Below are 25,241 nucleotides of genomic sequence, written 5' to 3'. Positions count from 1 at the left end.
TAGTCTCTGTAACTAAAATTTTATTCGAACCTGATCGCACCCATTAGTTTATGTACAGTAGCTACAGCAGCAGAGTTGACTAGCTGTAATAAACATCGTATGTCACCTGCAAAGCCTAAAATATTTGCTATCAGAAACAGTGTGCCAGCCCCCTGATCAAGGCCCTTTCTGGGACCAGGGGTCACCTGGGAAGCTGTCAGAAATGCAGACTCAGAACCTCTCATCTTGGCCTTCCCTGGTGGTACAGTGTATAAGAATCTGCCTGCCAATGCAGGGGACACGGGTTCAATTCCTGATCCGGGAAGATTCCATATGCAATGGAGCAACTAAGCCTGTGTGCCACAACTACCAAAGCCTGCATGCCTAGAGCCTGTGCTCCGCAACAAGAGAAGACATGTGATGAAAAGCCTGCACACTGCAACCAGAGAGTAGCCCCCGCTCACTGCAACTAGACAAAGCCCAAGTGCAGAAACGAAGACCCAGCTTAACCAAAAGGAAAAAAAAAGAGAACCTGTCGTCCATGTCCAACAAATTTCCCAGGTGACTTGTGTGCACACTGAATCTTGAAGAGCACTACTCTCAGAGAGCCAGAGGGTGGCTACACTGGGGGAGTGCAGAGCTGCAGGGCAGCACTGAGAGCCCACTGGAAGTCAGTGGTTGTGAACCTCAAGGGAGGCCTGTCGGTCTTCTTCAGCCTCATTCAGCTGCCAGAGGCACAGGCTGTCAAGGAGGTGGAGAACTGGATTTACCAGGGTTACAGTTTCTCCAAGCAAGTACAAAAAAGGGCAGGGTGTGGACAACTGAGTGGCTGATACAATTTAAGTGAAATAAGGAGGGAAGAGGAGGCATGGCGGGGCAGTGGAGGGAATAGGGAAAGGGTGTAGGTTCAATGGCTGAGTGGTCCTGGTGAGGTGGGAGCATCGTCAGTACTGGGATGCTACAGGAAGTTAGCTGCAAGGAGAGCAGAGAGTGGGATCGTTGTAAGGTTGAAGGCAGGGCAAAGGAACAAGAGGCTACAAGTGGATGCTGAATTCACCCGAAATCATGACAGGAACAGTGCTGGAGAGAGCAGCAGTGAGCCAGGAGTTAAGTCTGCAAGGAATGGGTGGGAGAGGCTGGGGGACACTGCAATGAAAGAGCGCATGGTTGTGCTGGGACTTGCAGCATCGGCCCCTGTGGGTCTCCTTGTTTCCACTCCTTTTGAAGCTCTACTCTGAGAAACCCTCTTGGCTAGGCAGAAGTGCTTTAGGGGTTCCTCAAACAAGAAGTATCCAGGCCAAACACTGAAACTGTCCACTGCCCTGAGGGGCCTGTCCTTCTATTTTGTCTGTCTGAGGTATTTGAGTTCACTTAGTCATTCATTAGGAGAAGGCAATGGCAACCCACTCCAGTACTCTTGCCTGGAAAATCCCATGGACGGAGGAACCTGGTAGGCTGCAGTCCATGGGGTCACACAGAGTCGGACACAACTGAAGCAACTAAGCAGTAGCAGCAGTCATTCATTAAGCTTCCCTTGTAGCTCAATTGGTAAAGAATCTGCCTGCAATGCAGGAGACCTGGGTTCAATTCCAGGGTCAGGAAGATCCCCTGGGAGAAGGAGATGGCAACCCACTCCAGTATTCTTGCCTGGAGAATCCCATGGACAGAGGAGCCTTGCAGGCTACAGTCCATGGGATCGCAAGAGTCAGACACGACTTAGCAACTAAACCACCAAACCAAGGTCATTCATTCATTCATCAAATATTTACTGAGCACCTACCATGTGTGAGGCACTATGCTAGGCTCGGGGAAGACAGCAGTGAACAAAATACATAATCTATGACCTCATGAAATTTACATTCTAGGGAGGGAGTTAGGCAATAAAGAAAGAAAAAAAGGACTTCCCTGGTGGTCCAGTGGCTAAGACTCTGTGCTCCCAATGCAGGGCACTCGGTTTCGATCCCTGATCCGGGAACTAGATCCCACATGCCACAATTAAGATCTCGCATGCTGCAACTAAAAGAATCCATGTGCTTAGTCAACTAAGACCCAGTGCATCCAAATGAATAAATAAAAATAATAAATATTAAAAATATTCATTTGGCTGCATTGGGTCTTAGTTGTGGCACGTGGGCATGCGGGGCTTAGCTGCTCTGCACCATATGGGATCCTAGTTCCCCAAGCAGTGAGTGAACCCACATCCCCTGCATGGGAAGGTGGATTCTTAACTGCTTAACCACCAGGGAAGTCCCAAATAATAAATATTAAAAAAAAAAAAAGACTCCTCGAGTCCAATGCAGGGGACCGAGTTACATTTCATCTATAATTTTATCTTTGGATCCATGTAAAAGTATCTTTATGTTGAAATATAACACCCATACAGAAAAGCACACAAACCCAAAGTGTTCAGCTAGATGAATTTTCACAAAGGGAACACACCCATAGAACTAGCACCCAAATCATGAAATAGAATGTGTCCAGCGTCTCCTCTCCCAACAAGGACAACCACTATGCTGACTCTTAAAGGCACAGATTAGTCTTGCCCAGTTTTGGTTTTTTGACATAAATGGAATCATATAGTAAGCATGTTTCTGTGTCTGGCTTCCTTTGTTCCACATTAGTGGATGTTTGTGAGATCCATCCATGCCATTGTGGGTAGCTGTAGTTTGTTTATTCTCATTGCTCTATAGGAGCGGTTCACAAACATTTTAGTCTTTAGGACCCCTTTACAGTTAAAAATTATTAAGTGGGAAGACTTTTGTTATGGTTGTGGGCTCTCCACCTCTGCCAGAACCGGAAGCTGGGGACGAGCCCTCAGATGCCGTGACTCGTCCCTAAATGTAGCCCCTCCACTGCTCATGATAGATTCCTGTGGCCTTTTAAATGATTGAATAACAATAAAAATGGATCCAAAGTGACTTCTCTACTGCAGCAGAAGATTCTTATTACCTTCCATTAATTCAATTTACTCTTTGGGAATGGACAGAAAGAGTGAAGTACAGAAAACTGAAGAGAAGAAAACCTCACTTTGGAACTTTCTCCATGACTATTCTTAAACCCTGCCTTTCTACTTGTTTTAATTTTGCTGTAAATTTATAAATAGTGAAGACCAAAGAAACAGAAAAAACATTTGGGAGCTTTATACAAAGAAATTTGCCTTTAAAGCTGCTATTCTTGGAGGGAAAAGCATATCAAGTTCCTATCTTTTTTCTTTTTAACAAGGTTTCTTACGTCCTTAGATTTTGAAGGATAAGACATAAACTCATACCTGCAGACTACTTTTACAGCTTAGATTTTGAAGGATAAGACATATAAACTCATACCTGCAGACTACTTTTACAGCTGTGTAAGAATAATGAGATTTGTAAATTAAGGGCTTTGTAATGCAGATGTTTTGCTACTAGAGTTGACTACTCAAAAAATCTTTTATAGCTCTTCAATGTTTTATTTTTGATCTATCACTTCAATGACATTATTTGACCAAACAGAAGTCATTCTGTCTTTCTAAGCTATGACCTTGTTGTGAACAGTATCTGTATTTACTGTGCAAATGTCCGTGCATTATCTATTTAAGCAACATCATAGTGCCATCACTCAAGGAAGTTGAATGAGGTGAACATTGATATAGCTCTTTCCCCTTCCCCCCATTTTTTAAATGTAACAAATACTTTTTATGTTCCCCTTCCCTTTCCCCCTCCCCTTTGGGAAACGTGTCAGGAACTAGATAGTTTAAGATGAGCAATTGAGGGGACTGAGAGATTGATCCACAAAGAGCCTGGCTTCTTTGTGCTTCATCATAAGGCATTCTGGTGGCCAACCTAAATTAAGTACCCTTTTAACAACAGAATCTCATGAAAATCCAGCTGGCAACTCAAGAACTTCAGGAAGCAGGACCACAGAGGTTATACTCTGGGATCCTGGTCATGAGGTTGGATGCCTCACCTTGTTGAAAAGAGACACTGGACCTAAATGGTGCAGCATGACTTTGTTCCTGCTTGGCTAAATTTCTCAACACCACAGTCAGCTAAGTCACCTACATTGAATTTCGAAAAACATGGAGAGCACCTACCCCAAGGAGATGGTAGATTTGGAGTAAGCCGTTGTAGACATAATTCCTCTGATGGCTTTTTCAACAATGGATCTCTTTGAATGACAGGAGGTTCTTGGCACCAGCCCTCCCTGTTCCGCCATGATTCTGTAGACTCTGGTGCCTCTAAGGGAGCATATGCTGGAATCATAGGGAACCTATCTGGTTGGCATGGCTCTTCACGAGGTTATGATGGCATGAGCCAGCATAGTAGGGGTGGCACAGGAAACCATCACCACTGGAATGGCAGCTTCCACTCCCAGAAAGGCTGTGCCTTTCAGGAAAAGCCATCCTGCAGATATTAGGGAAGAGAATAAAGAAGGTAGAAAAGTTGCAGTTTGAAGAGGAAGACTTTGCTTCTTTGAATCCAGAAGCTGGCAAACAGAATCAGCCATGCAGACCTATTGGGACCCCTTCTGGAGTGTGGGAAAATCCACCTAGAGCCATGCAGCCCTCCAAAATGCTAGTCATCAAAAAACTTTCCAGAGAAGATCCTGCTGCTGCCTTCTCTGCTGCATTCACCTCACCAGGATCTCACCATGCAAATGGAAACAAATCGTCAACCATGGTTCCAAGTGTCTATAAGAACCTGGTTCCTAAGCCTGTACCACCTCCATCCAAGGCCAGTGCATGGAAAGCTAACGGAATGGAATGCAAATCAGGATCCCTTTCCTCTAGCTGAGAGTCTGTTTTTACCAGTCCAATCTCTGTTACCAAACCAGTAGTACTGGCTGCTGGTGTAGTTTTAGCCTCTCCCAAAGACAGCCCCGCCAGCACCACTCCCCTGAGATCAGCTCCTCTCGTCTGACCAAGTTGACCCACAGAACTACTGACAGGAAGAGCGAGTTCCCAAAGACTCTGAAGGATGACCAGAATGGAGACTTCTCAGAGAGCAGACAGTGTGAGAAGTTGGAAGATTCAGAGGACAACAGCACACCTGAACCAAAGGAAAATGGAGAGGAAGACTGTCATCAGAATGGTCTTGCTCTCCCTGTAGAAGAGGAAGGGAAGGTCCTCTTTCACTCTTTGGAAGCAGAGCACAGGTTACTGAAAGCAATGGGATGGCAGGAGTATCCTGAAAATGATGAGAATTGCCTTCCCTTCACAGAGGATGAGCTCAGAGAGTTCCACATGAAGACAGAGCAGCTGAGAAGAAATGGCTTTGGAAAGAATGGCTTCTTGCAGAGTCGAAGTTCCAACCTATTCTCTCCTACGAGAAGCACTTGCAGAGCAGAGTTTGAGGACTTGGCCATGGAGACAAGTAGCAGTGAGACATCTGATGACAATGCCTGAAAGTAGGCATATAAATGCTCACAGTTAAATCTGACCCAGTAAACTCAGCTTGTGTGTTTAGGGGTTATACAGAAGAAATCATTCTTTTCCTTTTCCTATGTTATTGTTGAATACTTCATGCACAAGGGAAATAATCATATCCCAAAGAGAGAGTGAGCAATTGGCTTGTTTAGCTTTTGTCGTTGTTCTTCCCTGTTATCTGCTTAATAGAGAGAACTTTGTGTGGTGGGAAGAATTTTTAAAACACACACACATACACAAAGTATATATGGTGCAATGCACAGGTGGGAGCTGGCAGTCCTGAGTGAGGAGGAGACACTGGTTTGCAGCAACAGCTTCTACTACCAGCCCTTGGGGAACTCACCCCTGTGCTCAAGCAATCACTGTCAATGACAAAGTGACTACTGAAGTTATAATTGTATTAAACTAATGCTAATAATTTGGATATTTTATTTTACTTCTGGCTGCTCAGGTCATGTTAGCCCTTAACCAAGCATATGTGGTTTTTTCCCTTTCTGGGTACAGCTATGAAATATTTGGATATAGGAAATATTGTGTTGTTCTTGCAGCCTTGATATTCAGGGTGGATTGTAAAATATAAATTTTTGTGAGATTTCAAAGATTAAGATTATTTTGATAACATTATTTACAGATTTAAAAGATGTGGTTATCACAAGTCAGTTGAGGGGGAAAACTACTGCATAAAATAACTTGGAATAAATATTTTGCATCAGTTTGGATTGTCTTGTGTAAGAACTATATTTACTTTAAAATTAGATGAGTGGATTTAGAGGTCTGAGGAAAATCTGAATTCAGACACACCTGTTTCTCCTTTTAGCAGATACGTTTTTGATGCAGAAAAACATGTTCAATAAACTACCAGTAATAAAACCAGAAAAAATTATTAAGGACTCCAAAGGGCCTTTAGGGCTTCCCTGGTGACTCAGATGGTAAAGAATCTGCCTGCCAATGCAGGAGACCCAGGTTTGATCCCCGGATGGGGAAGATCCCCTGGAGAAGGAAATGACAGCCCACTCTAGTATTCTTGTCTGGACAATTCCATGTACAGAGGAGCCTGGCGGGCTAGAGTCCATGGGGTTGCAAAGAATCAGACATGACTGAGCGACTAACACTTTCACAAAGGGCCTTCATGTGGATTATTTCTATCGACTGAACTGAACTGAACCGAACCGAACCGAGTCTCTGAAACCCCACAGAACACCCGTGAGAGGACAAGAGTAAAAGAAGCAGATGACTTCTTTGTATTATTATAAAAATACTTTGACCCTGCAGGCCCTTTGAAAGGGGTCTTAAGGATCTCCCAGAGTTCCCTGGATCACACTTTGAAAACTGCTGCTGTACAACAGCCCTTGGTAAATATACCACACTTTACATGTTCAGTTGAAGATAGATAGTTTCCTGTTTGGGGTTGTTAGAAATAATTTTGCTATAAACAATTTAGTACATGCCTTTTTTCAAATAAAAAAAAAATAAATATATATATTTACTTTTTAAAGCCACACCCTATGACATGTGGAACCTTAGTTCCCTGACCAGGGATTGACCTGTGCCCCCTGCATGCAGCACAGAGTCTTAACCACTGGACCACCAGGGAAGTCCCAGTACATACTTCTTGATGCATATTTGTTCACCTTTCTGCTGGAGAAACATCTAGGAGAGGAAATGTAGGGCCATATAGAATGTAAGTGGAACCATGGAAAATACTTACATGATTAAAAAACAAAATTAAATTTACAAAAACAAATTTTTTCTTCATCCATCTTTTTTCCCTCCTAACTTGGGAAACAACTGTTGTCCTGATGCTCTCCAGCCTGCCCACTGTGTCCGCTGAGACCCCCACACTATTAAACCTGGGTTTCCCTGCATCTTTAATGTCTCTCCTTCCTGCCTTCCTCTCCACGATCTACCAGAAACCACCAACTCCTTTTTATTTTTTGGCTGCACTGTGCAGCATGGGAGATCCCAGTTCCCCGACCAGGGATGGAACCCATGCCCCCTGCATTGGAAGTGCAGAGTCTTTACCACTGGACTTCCAAGGAAGAAGTCCAAGAGAGTATTTAAAGCCATGATATTTGGTGAGGTCACCAAAGGAGAGAGTGTATATAGAAAAGAGAAGAAGTCCAAATCTGAACCTCAGGGCTCTACAATGTTTAAAAAAAAGAGAGAGAGAGATAAGGAAGTGAGATAAGGAAGAATCAGCAAAAGAAACTCAGAAAGAGTGGCATCCAAGGTAGAAGGAAAACCAGGCAGAACAAGTGCCCTATGAAGCTGTAAGAATTAAAAGAATGATTTATATAAGCTCTTAGCACAGTGTCAGTCACACTCTAAACCTGAGGAAATGGTAGCTATGACGATGAATGAAAATTCATGTATTAAAGGCTTATCTGTTGCTCCTTCTGGCCACCAAAAATAAAATACTGGCTCTTAAATAAATAATAAAAATCTAAGGTGAGAAGCCTGAGGTCTCACTTGAATCAAATGTAAATTTGTATGAGGGTCTGAACCTAAACACTGCTGCTGCTGCTGCTGCTAAGTCGCTTCAGTCGTGTCCGACTCTGTGCGACCCCAGAGACGGCAGCTCAACCCGACCCTGGGATTCTCCAGGCAAGAACACTGGAGTGGGTTGCCATTTCCTTCTCCAATGCATGAAAGTGAAAAGTGAAAGTGAAGTCACTCAGTCGTGTCCGACTCTTCGCGACCCCATGGACTGCATGCAGCCCACCAGGCTCCTCCATCCATGGGATTCTCCAGGCAAGAGTACTGGAGTGGGGTGCCATTGCCTTCTCCAGAACCTAAACACTAAGTGGGATTAAAGTAACTAAACTTCTGCTGTTAAAAATCCTTACCTAAATCTATTACTGTAAAAATGCTTGAAGTGATTGAAAAGATAGAGGTCTTTGTTTTTAAATGGGGAGAAGAAAAAGAAGCGACTGCCAAGAAACAACTGTTGTTTAGTCGCTAACACGACTCCGTGCGACCCCAGGGACTGCAGTCTGCCAGGCTCCGCTGTCCATGGGATTTTCCAGGCAAGAATACTGGAGTGGTTTGTCATTTCCTTCTCCAAGGGATCTTCCCCACGCAGGGATCCAACCCTCATCTCCTGTATTGGCAGGCGTGTTCTCTGCCACTTAACCACCAGGGTAGTCCCGCAGAGAAGCAGGTGTGGGTGAAAATCCCACTGGCCCTCCCTGGTTGGGCGTTCCCCGCCCCCGCCCCCGCCCCCGCCCCCGCCCCTTCGCGTGCTCCCTCCCTAGCCGAGGACCGAAGTCCCTTGCGCTGGAACATGACGTCTCCCCCGCCCTCTTTGGAGACAGCCCCGCCCCCTTGCTCCTCCCGCCTTCGGAAGGGTTTCTCCCTTGGCATTTATCGTGGACCGTCTGCCTCACCCATGACACAAGGTGCCCCTGGCACACTAACAGGCTCCTGAGGAACCCAGTTACGGAACTGAAGCAAAGCAAATTCCATTTCGCACGAACAAGCGCGTGGGAACAAGCGTTTCCCACGGTCTAACGGGAGCGTGGGCAGAGAGGAACCGCCAGAGGGCGTTGGTTGGCGCACAGCGTGACCTACCCAAGCCCCGCCCCCGGCGGCGCCTTCTAAACACGTCCTTCCGCTCACTTCCTCCTCTTTTCTCTTCTCCGCCATCCTATGTGCGGTTGAGTTCTTTCCTCACCATGGTAAGTCCATCCGTTGCCATCGGTTCTGGGGTGGCTTTCCGAGACCTGAGATCTCTGCTAGCTCCCCGGCGCCGCGGGCTGCGTCGAGGTGCGGGACACTTTTTAAGGCCTTTTCCAGGGGAGAAGGGAGTTTGGCTTCGGCTCCAGCCTGAGGGCCTGGCGGGAAGCGAGCGAGCTAGCACCTAGGGAAGGGCGGGCTGTGCCGGCCCGCAAGGTCCGAGAGGGCCCTCTCTGTTCCAGACCGCTACTCAGGCGGGCGGGGATTCCCGTTTTTCCCAGAGCGAACTGTGTTTCTGGGGCAAGAAGTCGAAGGGGCATCCCAGAAACTGGCCCGACTTCGGGATGTTGTCAGTGACACGCGGGATGTTTCGGTCATCGAAAAGGGAATGTGGACTGCTGGTTTTCGAAGACTTATTAACTTGGGGGCCAGAATCCTTCGACTTGATGAGATTATAGGACTTTTTAGCCCTTTGTTCGGGAATTTGAACGTTACCCCGTTTAAACTCATGGGACAAGGGGTGATGCGGCGTGAATCTGTGTGTCATTCGGGCGTTCTTCGTAAAATGCTAGCTGCGTGCGGATTTTTCCTGTGGGAAAAACTGGGTTTTTCCTGTGATAGTACCCTGGAAAATTTTAACTGTATATGCTTTTAGGTGTGGAGAGTATCGGTATCTGGTGTTATACAGTTTTATTAACAGAAATTTACAGTTGCTGCTATGAGCTGGGAGAGAGGAGTGTAGTCTTTTCCTTTGTAATAACGCCTGTTATGCAAGGGTGTGTTGGGCCACATCGGGCAGACAAACAGCACTCAGGACATTTCTCTGGACTCTACTGCACACCGGGGAGGGAAGTGTTTGGATTAGATGACCAATAGAGAAGGAAATGGCAACCCACTCCAGTATCCTTGCCTGGAAAATCTCATGGACAGAGGAGCCTGGTGGGCTGCAGTCCATGGGGTCGCAAAGAGTCGGACACGACTGAGCGACTAACTAGATGACCCAAGTTCTTTATGAAAGCCAAAAAACAGCGGGAACTTGGGAAAGTGACATTTTAAGTAGAGTTAGATTTAATACCAAGATGGTCGGTGAGCTGGAACAGATCTGCCAAATGTTAGGGACTTTGTGTAAGGTGTTTTTTTCTCTTTTTGAATGCACCGCATGGCTTGCGTGAATCTTAGTTCCCGACCGGGGATCGAAGCTGGCCCCTTGCGGTGTAAGCACAGATTCCCTAACCACTGGCCCGCCAGGGGATTCCCAGTACCCGGTGTACAAAACAGTGCACTAAAGCTGGTTGACTTGCAAGTTGTTCGTGAAAACCATGTGCTCTAGTCCCAGTCTTCAGTGATTGTGGTCCTCTCAGTCCTAGGGTGACAGCAGGGAAGACTGGAACACACCCTGGCCTTGTATCTGCCTCCGGAGAAGTGAGGAACAAAGCAAGGGGCAGTGATGGGTTTAGCATTGAGAGGGTTTTGGGCATGTGTTAAGCATTTGAGTATTTGTTGGATTTAGAGAGTTCCTAATTTTTGAATAAGTTCTGGTATTTCTGTTAAATTAATTGCATTTCCTTCCCAGTCTTCTCACAAGACTTTCAGGATCAAGCGATTCCTGGCCAAGAAACAAAAGCAGAATCGTCCCATTCCTCAATGGATTCGAATGAAAACTGGCAATAAAATCAGGTAAGGACACACTCCCCCACCCATGTGTTTTGTTAAATTTAGGATTACTTTGGGTGCACAGTTGAAAGTTACATGCAGTTTTATTAATCTTATGCCACCATTCTGCAATTCTTTTTTTTTTTTTTTAATGTGGTTCTGGGTTTCTGAACAGCAGCCAGTCCACAGCTGGGCTTAGGGGCAGACACTCCTCCAATATTTGTAAATTCCCTGGTTCCTTTCCCTCTGAACCAGAGCATAAGGTGGCTCTCTCATTACACATCCCAGTGAGAAGATCAGAAAGTGTTTATTTTTTCTGAAGATTGAAAGATTTGCTTTCCCCCACAGAATTGAACTGATGGTTTTAAGAGAAAGACATTACTAGAATTTCTCCAAAGAACCTCTAAGGTCATCTAGGTTAACTCTAGACAAAGGTGGATATCAGACTCTTTCAACCAAAGTATTTTCAAAGCATTTTTAAGCTGACACTGTAGGGTGGGCCTAGCAAGTGAGTCCTTGCCAAGATAAACACTGAAGCCCATGAGTGCAAGATTGTGAAGCTAGTGTAGAAGTCTGATTTGGTTGTATGGCAAATAGAAGTGGGATTAGTTTGCTGATGTGAAGACCAAGGTTGAGATGTGAATTGTCAGGGCTAAAAATGAAGGCCCATTTCCTTAGTTTATACAGCCAGTTAGACACTGGGAAATCGCCACCCACTGTAGCTTTATAGGCCAATTAATTGCAACCTTTGGTTTACTGTATCCCATCCAGTGATGGTAGGACCTGCCTTTGTAGTTGTGAGAAATGAAAGAAATGTATGTAAAGCTCAGTGCATAGCTCAGTAGGGGGTGCCTGCAATTATCAGACACTGGTCTTTTGCTCTGTGGTCTAACTTTTAAAATGCAGTGAAAGCAGGTTGCAATTACAGTGCTTTCTTTTGTGGAAGTATTGACATTATCCTGCTGAAAGAAAATCTGTGTTGATCGTTTTTTGATTTTGCCATTTATGGGGGTAAAATCATGACAGATTGACATGAACAGTTGATGGCCTTTGAAGTGACTGAGGATATTAATGTATTAACGTTGTGCAAGAGCTTTTATGTACATGTAACCCATTATGTAGAATGACTGGTTTGATCTAGTTTAGTACTTGGGGTTATATATCTCCGTCTGGGTCTGCTCCAGGTCTGTTGAATCAAAAGTAAGTGAGCTTCTCTACTACTTCCTCCCAGTAAAGAACGAGTGTGTTTTCCTTAGCCTGGAGTCATTTTGAGAGGTAAAAAATTGATTTGACTAGTTCTTTAACACATCTAGCAAATCATTTTTTACTCTCCAAAAAGAACTCCAAACTTGCTAAAGAAGGGAAAATGGAACCCTTTGCTTTCAAAGACTTTTTTATGGTACTTTTAAGGCAAAGTTTATGGTGAGTAAGAGCAACTAATTTGAGGTCAGACTGCCTTTGTAACTTGGTATTTCCTTCTGTGTAGGTACAACTCCAAGAGAAGACATTGGAGAAGAACCAAGCTGGGTCTATAAGAAGCAAGCTGGGTCTATGAGAAGTGGTCTTAACGTGTAGACCACTTTTTTAAGCAGCCAGATCACAATGAAAACATCACTACTGTAATGCTTGGCCCATGATGTTATTTCCTCACTATCAGTCTGAGACCCAGCAATAAATATAAAACGTTGCAATTGTTATTGTATTATATGGTTTGTGATGACGTACTGAATAAATACTGTCAGTTAGGACATGGGCCTGTCCAAGGATAGAAATGTTCTCTAGCTACCAAGTACTTAGAAGTACAGCTTGTAAAATAGGAACTGGCTTTTAAAAATTTTGTTGTCTTATTGTTCCCTATAACTAGCAGCTCTTACACCTACTGTTATAGGAAGTACACGTATGTGTCATCCTTGAACCTGAAGGCAGCACCTTTTTAAAATAAACTGTGGGGGGAGGGGTGCTTGCCACAAGACATGCAGGATCTTAGTTCCCCAACCAGGGATTGAACCCACTTGGCTGCCAGGAAAGTCCCATAAAAAGCATGTTTATATGCTATTCTATCATGTGGACCAGGGTTTGGCAAACTGATCTGCCTGTTTTTGTATGGTCTGTGAACTAAAGTTATGCATTTTTAAATGGTTGAAAAAATCAAATGTTTTTGACATTTAATAAATTCAAGTTTACCTACCAGGCATTATTCCTAGGTACTTGGGATTAACCAATGGATGGATAGACAAATGTATGTTAGGCCAGTAATAGGCCAATATATGGGCCATAGCTACTGTCTGGGAAAGATGCATGCTCAATTACTCAGTCGCGTCTGACTCTTTGGACCCCAGGTGCCTCTGTCCCTGGGATTTTGCAGGCAAGAATAATAGACAGGGTTGCCATTTCCCACTCCAGGGGATCTTCCCCACCCAAGAATCAAATCTCCTGCATTGGCAGGCAGATTCTTTAATCACTGGAGGGAGCTAAAATGCCCTAGTTACCTGTGGAGTTAGGCTGGGACTGCAGCAGGGCAAGGGGGATCCTGTTGGTGTTATCTGCCTACCCAGTTTGTACAGATCCTGTGCTGGAGCAAGCCAAGAAAGCAAGTGACAGGAGCTGTCAGTGCAGCAAGTGGGGGCAGTGGCCACACACAGCCAAGGGGTCCCTGACTTGGGACCACACTAGGAGGCACATGACCACAAGGACCACTGTGCTCACCAGAAGTTTTAGCTGCTACTGTTAAGTCGCTTCAGTCGTGTCCAACTCTGTGCAACCCCATAGACGGCAGCCCACCGAGCTCCCCCGTCCCTGGGATTCTCCAGGCAAGAACACTGGAGTGGGTGGCCATTTCCTTCTCCAATGTGTGAAAGTGAGGTCGCTCAGTTGTATCCGACGCGACCCCATGGACTGCAGCCTATCAGGCTCCTCCGCCCATGGGATTTTCCAGGCAAGAGTACTGGAGTGGGGTGCCATTGCCTTCTCTGAGAAGTTTTAGAGTGGCTGCCAAATAACCAGCCTAGGAACATGGGCGCTACCGACAGATCTTAGAAGCACATTTTCTAGTTGATGAATCCTAGGTTTCAAATATTTCTTCTTAGTGCATCAGTCGTTGCTTTATATTCAAAGACAGCTGCCACTGTGTGAACAGCAAGGAGAGGAACTTGATAACAATTGACAGTCATGTGATGGAAATTACTAACCATTTGGGCTTCTCTGGTGGCTCAGAGGTTAAAGCATCCCCCTGCAATGCGGGAGATCTGGGTTGGGAAGATCCCCTGGAGAAAGAAATGGCAACCCATTCCAGTATTCTTGCCTGGAGAATCCCGTGGAGGGAGGAGTCTGGTAGGTTACAGTTCATGGGGTTGCAGAGTCAGACACAACTGAGCTACTTCACTTTCACTTTGGAGTCTTAGGGATACCTCAGCCTTACCAATCAGAGTAGGTGGGAATTCCTGAAGCCCAGGGAATTTGTGAAAAAGCTAAGGTCACATGGCAAAGGGAGCTTTCTCTACAGACCTTAAAAAGGAGGGTTAAAGTTGAAAGAGAAAATGATAGACATTTTGGATGGGTTGGTTGGCCGAGTAAAAGGGGTTTGTTTCTTTTGAGCCTAGGGTTGGACAGGTCCTGGATCCAGTGGCTCCACACCACCTTGTTTAGTCATACCAGGCTCTACGACCCCATGGACTGCAGTGCCAGGCTCCCAGTATTTGTTCTCTCCATGGACCAGATCCCTTACTTCCTGAAGGGAGGAATAGGAGCTTTGAGACGTGTAGGACTTAACATTTACTTTTAAGAGGTGCAGTGTAAGATCAGGTTTTGAAAGACAGTCAACCCTGTGGTGACCTAAGAAGCAGGCAGCAGCAGAGTCGTGGCCAAAAGTTGGCAGTCTGGAGGAACAGGACTACAGAGTCTGCATTCCAGTTCTGTTGGTGCACCAGCTGTGAGCCTCAGTGTCATCTGCAACATGGGGCCAATGGGACCTCCCTCAAAGGGCTTTGAGGATGAAGTAAATAATGCACAGAAGCAGTTGATTCAATGACTAGGGAAAGGGAGAATAAAGGGGAGTGAGCAGAACTAAAACTTTTGGTGTGGGCTGTACTCATGGTCAGTCACTCAGTCTGACTCTTTTGGGACCCCATGAACTGTAGCCCACCAGGCTTCTCTGTTCATGGGATTTCCCAGGCAAGAATACTGCAGTGGGTTGTCATTCCCTACTCCAGGGGATCTTCTGACCCAGAGATCAAACCTGTGTCTCCTGCTTTAGCAGGTGGATTCTTTACCACAGAGTCACCTGGGAAGCCTGGATAAAGCAAAAATAAGACACAGGAACTGAAGATGGTGGGAAGGGGCAGGTTGGCATGGGGGAATCAGGCAGAGCTGGTGTGGAATTGATGCTGTATATCAGCCTTTAGATACAGACCCGTTCCCTTCTATTTCCAGGATTTGCATTTGGAGTAGAGTAATCCCTTGAGGACTTGGAAAGAAAGGAATAGGGTGACTAAAGAGCTAAAATCCTGGGCCTTACACTTGCCTCTAGTTGAATCCCAGCTCTGTTCCTGAACCAGAGATCCACTGGAGAAGGGATAGGCTACCCACTCCAGTACTCTTGGGCTTCCTTTGTGGCTCAGCTGGTAAAGAATCTGCCTGCAATTCAGGAGACTTGGGTTGGGAAAATCCCCTGTAGAAGGGAAAGGCTACCCACTCCAGTATTCTGATCTGGAGAATTCCATGGACTGTAAAGTCCATGGGATCCCAAAGAGTCGGACATGACTGAGCAACTTGCACTTTAAGGATTGAATGGTAATGTCTGTAAAGGATCAGTTCTACCAGATAATCCTCCCATTTTACAGATTAAAAAAAGTGAAACAGTTCTCAAAATTTTCCCTGGCAGTCTAGTGTTAGGACTTGATGTTTTCATTGTGGCGACCAGGGTTAAAAAAAAAAAGAAAAGTTACACAATCCTCATTCCTGCTAACAGCCACTAACAGTTTGAGTAACTTATGGCAGGTGACTGCTCTCAGCAGGAATGTCAATGAGAACCAGGTTGAACAGGGAATTGATTTTTCTTGAAAAGAGCAGGGTGAAATATTAACCATTTACACTTCCCTGAGAGTATTTTAGCCCAGAGAAGCAAACATGAAGCCCATGCTTATGTAAAATGAGTATTTGAGGAGCCAGAAGCAAGTATGACCTGCTGGGTATTGCAGTCGAGAGCATGCCGTGAGTCTATGCCTTTGCATGTCACATATGCCCATCTGGGAATGCAGGGAGGGAAGGTGGCAGACCCTCAGAAAACCAATTGATCCTTCTTCATTGGGAGCAACTTTCCCCCTCAGGGGACGTTTGGCACTGTCTGGAGACATTTGGTTGCAAAATATGGGGGGAGGGGAGGTGCCAGTGGCAGCTAGAGGATGTTTAGCCAAGGATTCTGCAGAGTCGGACACGACTGAGGTGACTTAGCATGCACACATGTTGCTAAACAACCTATTCCATAGGACAATCCTCTACAACAGAGAAGTATGTGTGTGTATACATGTGTGTTCACGCACACTCAGTCGTGTCTGACTCTTTGAACCCCATGGACTGTAGCTTGCCAGGTTCCTTAGTCCATGGAATTTTCCAGGCAAGAATACTGGACTGGAGTGGGTTGCCATTTCCTTCTCCAGGGGATCTTCCCCACCCAGGGATCGAACTGCGTCTCCTACATTGGCAGACGGTCTCTTTACCACTCTACCACCTGGGAAGCCCACAACAAAGAATTATCTGGCTGAAGATGTCAATAGTGCCGAAATTGAGAAACCGTGGTTTAATAGCACTGCAGCCAGCCAGAGTCAGCTTCTTGAGACAGATGTGCTGGGATCACCACTCCCCCCTCCAACCCTTCACACTACTCTTGGGAAAAATCTCACTCTTAACATGGCCCCAAAGGAGTAGGGGTGGCTCCCACCCTCTCTTCACTCAAAGTTGGATCCAGCCGCACCGGCCTCTGGGTCACTCAAAGCACAGCTCCACCCAACCTCAGCCTTCCCACTGTTATTCCCTTGACTTGGAACATTCTCCCCCTTCACCCGGTGAACTCCCATTCATCCTTCAGATCTCAAGCTACTTTGCACCTTCGGGCGGTGACCTTCCCTCACTGCCCCTCTGCCCTCAATCTACTCAGGTCCTGCTGCTTAGTACCTCTTAAATCACCCCTTGACTTTCCGTCCCGATTGTAACTGTAAAGGTCTATATGTGGTTAGTTAATCGATGTCTGTCTCCCTCACTTGACTGAGCTCTACAAGGATAGGTCAGTCTTGCTCATTGCTGATTGCTTTTATGTACCAGCATCTGGCATAACAGAGCTGCCCAATAGATATATTTGTTGAGTGAGGAAAGCAGGCACTCAGTAAATTTGTTGAATGAATGAGGAAAGGGACACATACAGGAGTAAGAGCAGTACAAAATGTGTGCCTTGACGTGTGTTTACAAGGAGTGAAGGACGGATGACTTGCCTGGGGAGTTGGGAAGGCCTCACCCAGGTTCGCAAAGAGGCCAGTGGTGTGTGTGCACGTGCATGCATGGTAGCTAGGCAACTGGGGTTTAAGGTGCTAGGGGACGAATTGGAGACTCAGGCACATCGTGAAAGCTCAGGCGTAACTAGTAGGGAAAGGTGAGAACTTCCCAGCACTCACCCTCTGTTGGGGTACCTTGTCACCACACACTGCGGGGCCGACGCCTGCCCTTGAATTCTGGTCACTGACGAGGCCACCTAGAAGCAGCAGGACAGGACTCACCTGATCCTAAATGGAACTGTGTTCTCCGGACCAATTTGAATAATTTAGATTCCAGCAGAGCTGATAATACAGATATTTTAGAAATGTTTCATAAAGACAAAGATACCTATCTTTGAGTGAGAGAAATGATAGAAAAAACGCACCAAAAAAGCCAACACCAACAGCACAGGCCAGGCCAGAGGCATTTTCTAGAAGAAGCAAAGAAAAAGAAAGTTAACAACTCTCTCCTCTTAACAAAACACCAAAACTCCCACTACTATCAATACTGGAATTACAGGCCATTTAAAAAAAATTCTCTTGAAATACAACATATACACAGAAAAGTGCCCTTTCCCTAAGCGTGTACCTCGAATTTTCACAGCGTGAATCCAGTTGTGTCACCACCACCCAAACTGTTTAAGTTTGCTCTTTTCTGTGAGTATTTTCAGAGGCTTCCAAGAATACTGAGACATGGGAAAGATGACATGTCAAGGACACCAGGGATAACCCTGAAACATAAATCTCTGAGCTGTGGGATTTGAAAAAGACATACCTTTTTGACCTGAGACCAAATTCTTTGCTTTGGGTTGTACGGAGTTCAAGCTAGAGTCTAATGTTTCCTCTCTCCAGACACTCAGGGACGAGTCCCAGGTTCTTATCTGGAGCTGCTTGTTCTGCAGGAGGCTTTGTAGCTGCCTTACACACACCCTGGCACCTCTTTCTGAGAGTTCTCTGAGTCACTTATTTGGGTGGGTTCCAAACAGCAAAGGGTAGAGGTAACTTTTTCTGTTGTTATCAATTCATTATTGTGGTTGTAATAAAAAATTTTTGTGTAATTTTTGGTCACACTGTACAGCATGCAGACTCTTAGTTCCTGGTCCAGAGATCAAACCTGAACCCCTTGCAGTGGAAGCATGGAGTCTTAACCACTGGACTGCCAAGGAAGTTGCTGGAATAAAAAATGTTTAAAAAAGAAAATAACTGTAGGGGAAACTGAATGCAAGGTATATAGGAACTTCCTGTAATATTTTTGCAACTTTTCTATAAACCTAAAACTATTTGAAAATGGACCATTGATTTTAAAATAAAATGGCCAGCCATACACCTAAACCTAGGGGTGAAACTGACTGATTAAGCATGCGTTTGAAAGCGCTCAAGGAGACATGCTGATGGGCGAGTGAGTCCCTGGTATGTTTATAAATCACCAAAGGCTGTCGAGCTCCACCAATGATGTCTACATCATAAACAACTACCTTAAGGCGGTGACTACTCGAGTTAGTTCCCCATTTGTTGGCAGAGGAAACATACTGTTTGCTGGTTTTTTTTTTCATAACCCTCTGGGTTGTGCTTTGGTTAATTGCATGGAGACTGCAGAGTGACAGGGAAAGCTCACAAAGCATTGCAGCTGGGCAGGTCTGGGTTTATATCATGTACCTTTCATTCACTACTTTAGGGGAGTTACTTAAGCTCCCTGAGCATGTATAAAATAGAAGTGAGTAAGTGTCTAGTCTATTGCCAGGACTTAGTAAATGGTAGCAATCATGTTCGGAGGAGGCAATGGCACCCCACTCCAATACTCCTGCCTGGAAAATCCCATGGACAGAGGAACCTGGTAGGCTGCAGTCCATGGGGTCGCTGAGGGTCGGACATGACTGAGTGACTTAACTTTCACTTTTCACTTTCATGCATTGGAGAAGGAAATGGCAACCCACTCCATTGTTCTTGTCTGGAGAATCCCAGGGACGGGGAGCCTGGTGGGCTGCCATCTATGGGGTCGCACAGAGTCAGACACGACTGAAGTGACTTAGCAGCAGCAGCAGCAGCAATCATGTTTCAGAGTTTCTGGTGTAAGTATTAGTTGCTCAGTCATGTCCTACTCTTTGCGATCTCATGGACTGTAGCCCACCAGGCTCCTCTGTCCATGGAATTCTTCAGGCAAGATACTGGAGTGGGTAGCTATTCCTTTCTCCAGGGGATCTTCCTGACCCAGGGATTGAACCCGGGTCTCCCTCATTGCAGGCAGAAGCCCCTCCTGGTATAAACCTTTAACCAATATTTTTTCTTCTTTTTTTCTTTTTCGTTCCTTCCTCCCTTCCATCCATCCTTCCTTGTTTCTGTCCTTCCTCCCTGCCCCCCTCCTTCCTCTTTTATTTTTTGACCAGATTGGGGAGGGGATGGACAATATCTGTTTCAGCAGAAAATAACAGAAAGCTGACACTGGTGTAGACATTCAGGTGCAAACTGAAAACTGAAAGTGAATGGATAAAATATAAGCTGCTATAAGACTTGTTAAATTAGGGAGAAAGTTGAAGTCTGGAGCCCAGTGCTAAGAAAACAGTAAACAGTCCCAAGAAGGTGAGGATGTTCATCTCCAAATAGGAACAGGGAAGAATAACCTTCATTCATTTAACAAATATTTATAGAACATTTACATGTGCCAAAGAGTGTGCCAGCTGCTGGGGTTACAGTGGTGAATAAGTGACACGTGGACGCTCCTGAGGGATCTCATAGTCTAGTCCAGTGGCCACACATATACCCTTACAAGTTTATTGATTTAATACTTATGTGTGATTCATGCTTGTGTATTTTTTTTATAATAAGTGCATTTTAAAAATGAATGTCATAACCCACTAATAAGTTGCATCTGCAGTTTGAAAAACACTGATGTGAACTGGGAAGTAGACACATATACAGTGTTATAAGTGCAATGATAGAGAAGTATTCCTCAGGGTCAAGGGAAGTATTCTGAACTCACATATTTTTAAAAAGTTTGGTTAAGGCCGATGCCAAAACAGTATATGTCCCTAGTGTGAGATACATTTTTGCATCTTGAAATCACCAAAGTGACCCTCATATGTTTGTAATATGCATACACATATATTTAGCATGTAATTTGGGGACCCCAGAATGGCAACATTTTATACAAACAAAAGCTTTGTGTTTTAAAAGACACCTTTTCACTCACATTTTGAAAAACACTAGAGATAGTATGTTTTTCCATTATCAATTGTCGGGTAACAAACTATCCCCAAACAGTGACCTAAAAGCAACATTTTGTTTCTGTAATCATTTTTACTTTGTGGGTTGGGAGCTGGGAAGTGTACTCCCAAGCTGGCTTTTACACTCACATGTTGGCTGCCTGGGTGTGTTGCTTGGCCTTACTCTGCACATGGCATCTGAGCCACCAGGCCTCTCTGTGTGGCTTGGGCTTCTCACAGTGTGGTGATCTCAAGGTAGTCAATTGCTGAGGTTGCAGCTGGCTTGACTGAGTGTTCCAGGAGACAGGAACAGGAGCTGTTGCCAGTCTCCAAGGACCCAGAAACTGACAGGAGGACCAGCTTCCCGGCTTCTGACCCACACAGTCACACGGGACCCTGTGCTTAGTTTGCTGCTCTGCTTTTGTGATCTTGAAATTCTTAATACATTTTTTGGTGGGATCTCTCATGTTCAGTGTGGGCTCTGCCCAGTATATCTCTCTGGCTGTATTTTATTGGTCTAAGCATGGAGCCCTACCTGGACTCAAGGGAGGGGGATAGAGACCCCACCTGTCATTGGGAAGAGTATCACAGAACTCATATTTGTCTTTAATCAGTCACAGCATGGCAGGAGAGAGAGCACGGGAATACTGGAATCAAGAAATCTGAGGGCTTTCCCTGGTGGTTCAGGGGTTAAGAATCTGCCTTGCAATGCAAGGGACACTGGTTTGATTCCTGGTCTGGGAAGGTCCCACATGCCTTGCAGCAACTAAACCCATAAATCACAACCACTGAACCAGCACTCTAGAGCCCAAGAGCTGCAATTACTGAGACCATGCACTGCAACTACTGAAGCCTAAAACCCTAAAGCTCCACAACTAGAGAAAGCCCATGTGTGGCAATGAAGACCCACCACAGCTTAAAAAAATTTAATAAATAAATCTTAAAAAAAAAAAGAAATCTGAGGCCTAGTCCCAGTTTTACAGCTACAACGAGCCTGTTACTGACAAGCCATGTCACCTTGAGGACTTCAGTTTTCTGCCACTCAACATGAGGAAGTTGGTTCGAGAATCATGAACCTCTAAGGCCACATTTGTGACTCTCTAAATGTATATCTGATTCATTAGGAAAAGTGTTTCCACAGTGCTCACCAAAGGGAGCATGGGAACAGAAGAGAAATGAGCTCCAAAGGGAAAAAAAAGCCTGCAGATCTAAATTCAAGCCTCCAGCCCCAACTTGTTCATTCTGCAAATACCTAATACAGAGGCAGACACAGGGTGCTGGGTGCTGGGCTGCAGTGGTGAGCCGTATCAACAGGTCCCCATCTTCACAGGCTAACAGTCTGCAGGGGGCGGGCGAGTGTCCCGACTGCCAGGGACCCTGATGCTAAGTGCTGTGGTGAGGAAGGCACTGGGTCCTTGGGAACCTATCCTGCACATGGGAGGGAAGGAGGGGCTGAGGAAGAGCAAGCTGAGCCCCCAAGGCCAAAGAGGAATTAGATCTGGTGGGTGGAGTGTGGTGTGTTCATATCCTACACAGAGGAGACAGATGGTGAAAAGGCCCAGTCACGAGGAGAACTATTTTAGGGACTTGAAAGTCACTCTGTGTGGCAGAAGTATGCAAAGGGGACATCCTTGGGGGTGGTGGGAGAGGGTGCCAAGAGGAAGTAGTGATGAACGAGGAAGCTGGAGAATAAGTAGAGGCCAGATTACTAGGAGACCTGACACCTTGAGAGAGAGATTGGATTGCATCTTGAGGCCCAGAAAAACACTGAAGGGATTGAAACTTGACAGACGCCTATCTGGTTTGGGTTTAAGAAACCACTGAGGTTAGTGTGTGGAGTGCTGAGATCAGACTGGCTGGGGATGGGGCAGGATTGGCTAGAAGTAGACTAGTGAGAGGCTGTGGTTTGTCATCTGGGTGAAAAAGGATGGTGACCAGCATTAGGGCAGAGGCAGTGGAGACAGAGTTACATGGGCAGAGGAGAGATTTCCTAGAATCAACAAGACTTGTGACTGAGTATAAGTGGAAGAGGAAGAGGGAGGTGGCAAGGATGACACCCAAATTTCTGGCTTAAGAAGGTGGATGGTAGTGTCATTTGCTGAGAGGGAAAGACCATGAGAATACTGTTCTGGTGGGAAAGTAGAGTGAGTAATCAAGCTGGTTCAGTTTGGGGTCTGCATCTAGCTTGGGGTGGCTGTAAGCCTTTCAGGTAAAGGTATTCCATAGACAGCTGGAGAGTGAAGATGCGAGTCAAGAGAGAAATGGAGAAAGCTGTTGGGTTTTTTTTTTACCTGAGTGACAGCTTGTTTGAATAATGATATGAAGGGCCCAGAAGGGAAGAAGTAGGAGGACTGAGGGGACTGTATGCAGTCACTGAACCAAAGCTCCCAAGGGCTGAGAAGTGATGAGTCAGAACTCAGGATTCGGGGTTTGTCTTACAGACAAACAGACTCCAGGAATTAAGAGGTCAAACTCCCAAGTCTGGGTTGGAACACTTCATTCTATTACCTTCTGACTGTGACACTTTTGGACAAGTCACTTGCTTTCCTTGAGCCTCAGTTTTCCTTGACTACAAAATGGGGAAATTATGAGAACCTACCTCAGAATTTTGAGCATGATGATTAAAGGAGATAATGCATGCAATATGTTTGCTGTCAACTAAAAAAAGCCCCCCTCCAAAAAAAAAAAAAAAAACCGTCCCACAATCTAAAATATGTGAATTGTGTTTTATTTGGGGACATTCAGTTCAGTTCAGTTCAGTCGCTCAGTCGTGTCCAACTCTTTGCGACCCCATGAATCGCAGCACGCCAGGCCTCCCTGTCCATCACCAACTCCCAGAGTTCACCCAGACTCATGTCCATCGAGTCAGTGATGCCATCCAGCCATCTCATCCTCTGTCGTCCCCTTCTCCTCCTGCCCCCAATCCCTCCCAGCATCAGAGTCTTTTCCAATGAGTCAACTCTTCGCATGAGGTGGCCAAAGTACTGGAGTTTCAGCTTTAGCATCATTCCTCCCAAAGAAATCCCAGGGCTGATATCCTTCAGAATGGACTGGTTGGATCTTCTTGCAGTCCAAGGGACTCTCAAGAATCTTCTCCAACACCACAGTTCCCAAGCATCAATTCTTCGGTGCTCAGCTTTCTTCACAGTCCAACTCTCACACCCATACCTGACCACTGGAAAAACTGAGAACTATAGCCCAGGAGACAGACTCTCAGAGAGCTCTGAGGAAATGTTCCAGAGAAATAAGGGAGGAGCCGGGATATATAGGAGAAAAAATGGGGGGAAATGTAGTCAAACAGGAAAAGATTACTGCTAATCACACAAAAACATCTCAAGTTAATGATTTTAGTGCTTTTCTCTGTATGGGAAAACGTGGGTGTGGGCTATAGAAGTCATTTCTTAGATATGCCTCTTAACTATCTAGGGCCAGTATCCAGTTTCTCTCTCTCCAGAATTCTCCTTGGGGTGCGCCGTCAAGGCGTCTTCAGTGGCTGCTGGTTTGATGGCAGGTGACATTTTATTTACTAAAACGGCAGGCAACATTTTTTTTGTCCACATCACTGTAGTGCCTGGCACATAGCTAACACTGCATCAGTGGTAACTGTCATTACTATATCAAAGCACAGGAAGGGAAAAATGAGTGCACATGCAGGTCAGTTCATAGATTTGATTGCAGGAAGTTGAACAAATTCTTTTTAGGTGGTTTCTATCTTTTTGATGAAATAGAAAATGAGGTTACCTACTGGGGGGCTACTTGCTAACATCTCTGCGGGGTAGAAAAGCCACTCATTTGGCATTGACTAGGATACAGGACCAGAGAAGGCAATGGCACCCCACTCCAGTACTCTTGCCTGGAAAGTCCCATTGATGGAGGAGCCTGGTGCGCTGCAGTCCATGGGGTCGCTAAGAGTCGGACACGACTGAGTAACTTCACTTTCACTTTTCACTTTCATGCATTGGAGAAGGAAATGGCAACCCACTCCAGTGTTCTTGCCTGGAGAATCCCAGGGACAGGGGGAGCCTGGTGGGCTGCCGTCTATGGGGTCACACAGAGTCGGACACGACTGAAGCGACTTAGCACGCACGCACACCAGTGGTTGGGACTTGGCACTTTCACTGCTGTGGGCTTGAGTTCAGTCCCTGGTTAGGGAACTAAGATCCTGAAACAATGCAGTGTGACCAGAAACTAAAATAAATTTAACTTAGTTATCTTAAAAAAAACATCTTGTAGAGTACATATTCAGAAGTATTTATCTGATTTTTTCCTGATCTAATATTTTTTAATAAGCTTTATTTTTACAATAGTTTTAGATGTACAGAAAAGTTGAGAGGATAGTATAAAGTTCATAGTTTACTCAGATTTTTTTAGTTTTTACCTAATTGCCCTTTTCCGCTCCAAGATCCTATCCAGGACACCACTTGCATATGGTAGTTAGGTCTCATCGTGGACCCCTGTACCAAGGTCACAGGACAAAAATCTCTGGAACTGACCAAGCCCCATAGCAACTGTTGCCATGAGCTTCCGGATCTAAACTGGACAGTTCCCTGAGATCTTTGTCCTATGACCTTGGTACAGGGCTCCACACCTGTGACTTGGGTATAGGGCTCCACACTTAGGCTCCTCTTGGCTGTGACAGTGTCTCAGACTCTCCTTGTTTTTGATGACTGTTGTTGAACTCAAGTGTGTGGGCCCAATGCACAGGGAGGCCTAACAACCTGAAATGTCTGAATTTAAAGCAGAACTCCTTGCTTTGCAATAAACCTTTCTCTGCTCCAAACACTGATGCTTTGGTTGGTTTGGCCTCACTGT

The 25,241-nt window shown here is 45.4% G+C and overlaps 1 protein-coding gene, 1 non-coding gene and 1 pseudogene across 2 annotated transcripts; all 3 read left to right on the top strand.

Annotated features, from left to right (window-relative positions):
- Positions 1 to 3,482: 3,482 nt before the first annotated feature.
- On the top strand, positions 3,483 to 5,438 carry LOC139181676 (vasculin-like protein 1 pseudogene; annotated as a pseudogene).
- A 3,467-nt stretch (positions 5,439 to 8,905) lies between these two features.
- On the top strand, positions 8,906 to 12,405 carry RPL39 (ribosomal protein L39). The gene is made up of 3 exons (XM_070784874.1): positions 8,906 to 9,057; positions 10,629 to 10,732; positions 12,195 to 12,405. Exons 1-3 carry the CDS (start codon positions 9,055 to 9,057, stop codon positions 12,241 to 12,243), a joined length of 156 nt encoding a protein of 51 aa, XP_070640975.1. The 5' UTR covers positions 8,906 to 9,054; the 3' UTR covers positions 12,244 to 12,405.
- Positions 11,617 to 11,750, top strand: LOC139181797 (small nucleolar RNA SNORA69). The gene has a single exon (XR_011565536.1). It is a non-coding gene; the product is annotated as a small nucleolar RNA SNORA69 (small nucleolar RNA).
- Positions 12,406 to 25,241: the final 12,836 nt, after the last annotated feature.

This window comes from Bos indicus, chromosome X (genome assembly GCF_029378745.1).
Source record: "Bos indicus isolate NIAB-ARS_2022 breed Sahiwal x Tharparkar chromosome X, NIAB-ARS_B.indTharparkar_mat_pri_1.0, whole genome shotgun sequence".
Lineage (NCBI taxonomy): Eukaryota > Metazoa > Chordata > Mammalia > Artiodactyla > Bovidae > Bos > Bos indicus.
The sequence above is the reverse complement of the archived record's forward strand: the minus strand, read 5'-3'. Positions and strand labels throughout refer to the sequence as shown.

Bases quoted from the DNA above. Each gene is read 5' to 3' on its own strand.
- RPL39 (XM_070784874.1), top strand. The intron at 10,733-12,194 runs GTAAGGACACAC...CCTTCTGTGTAG, and splicing joins AAAACTGGCAATAAAATCAG to GTACAACTCCAAGAGAAGAC.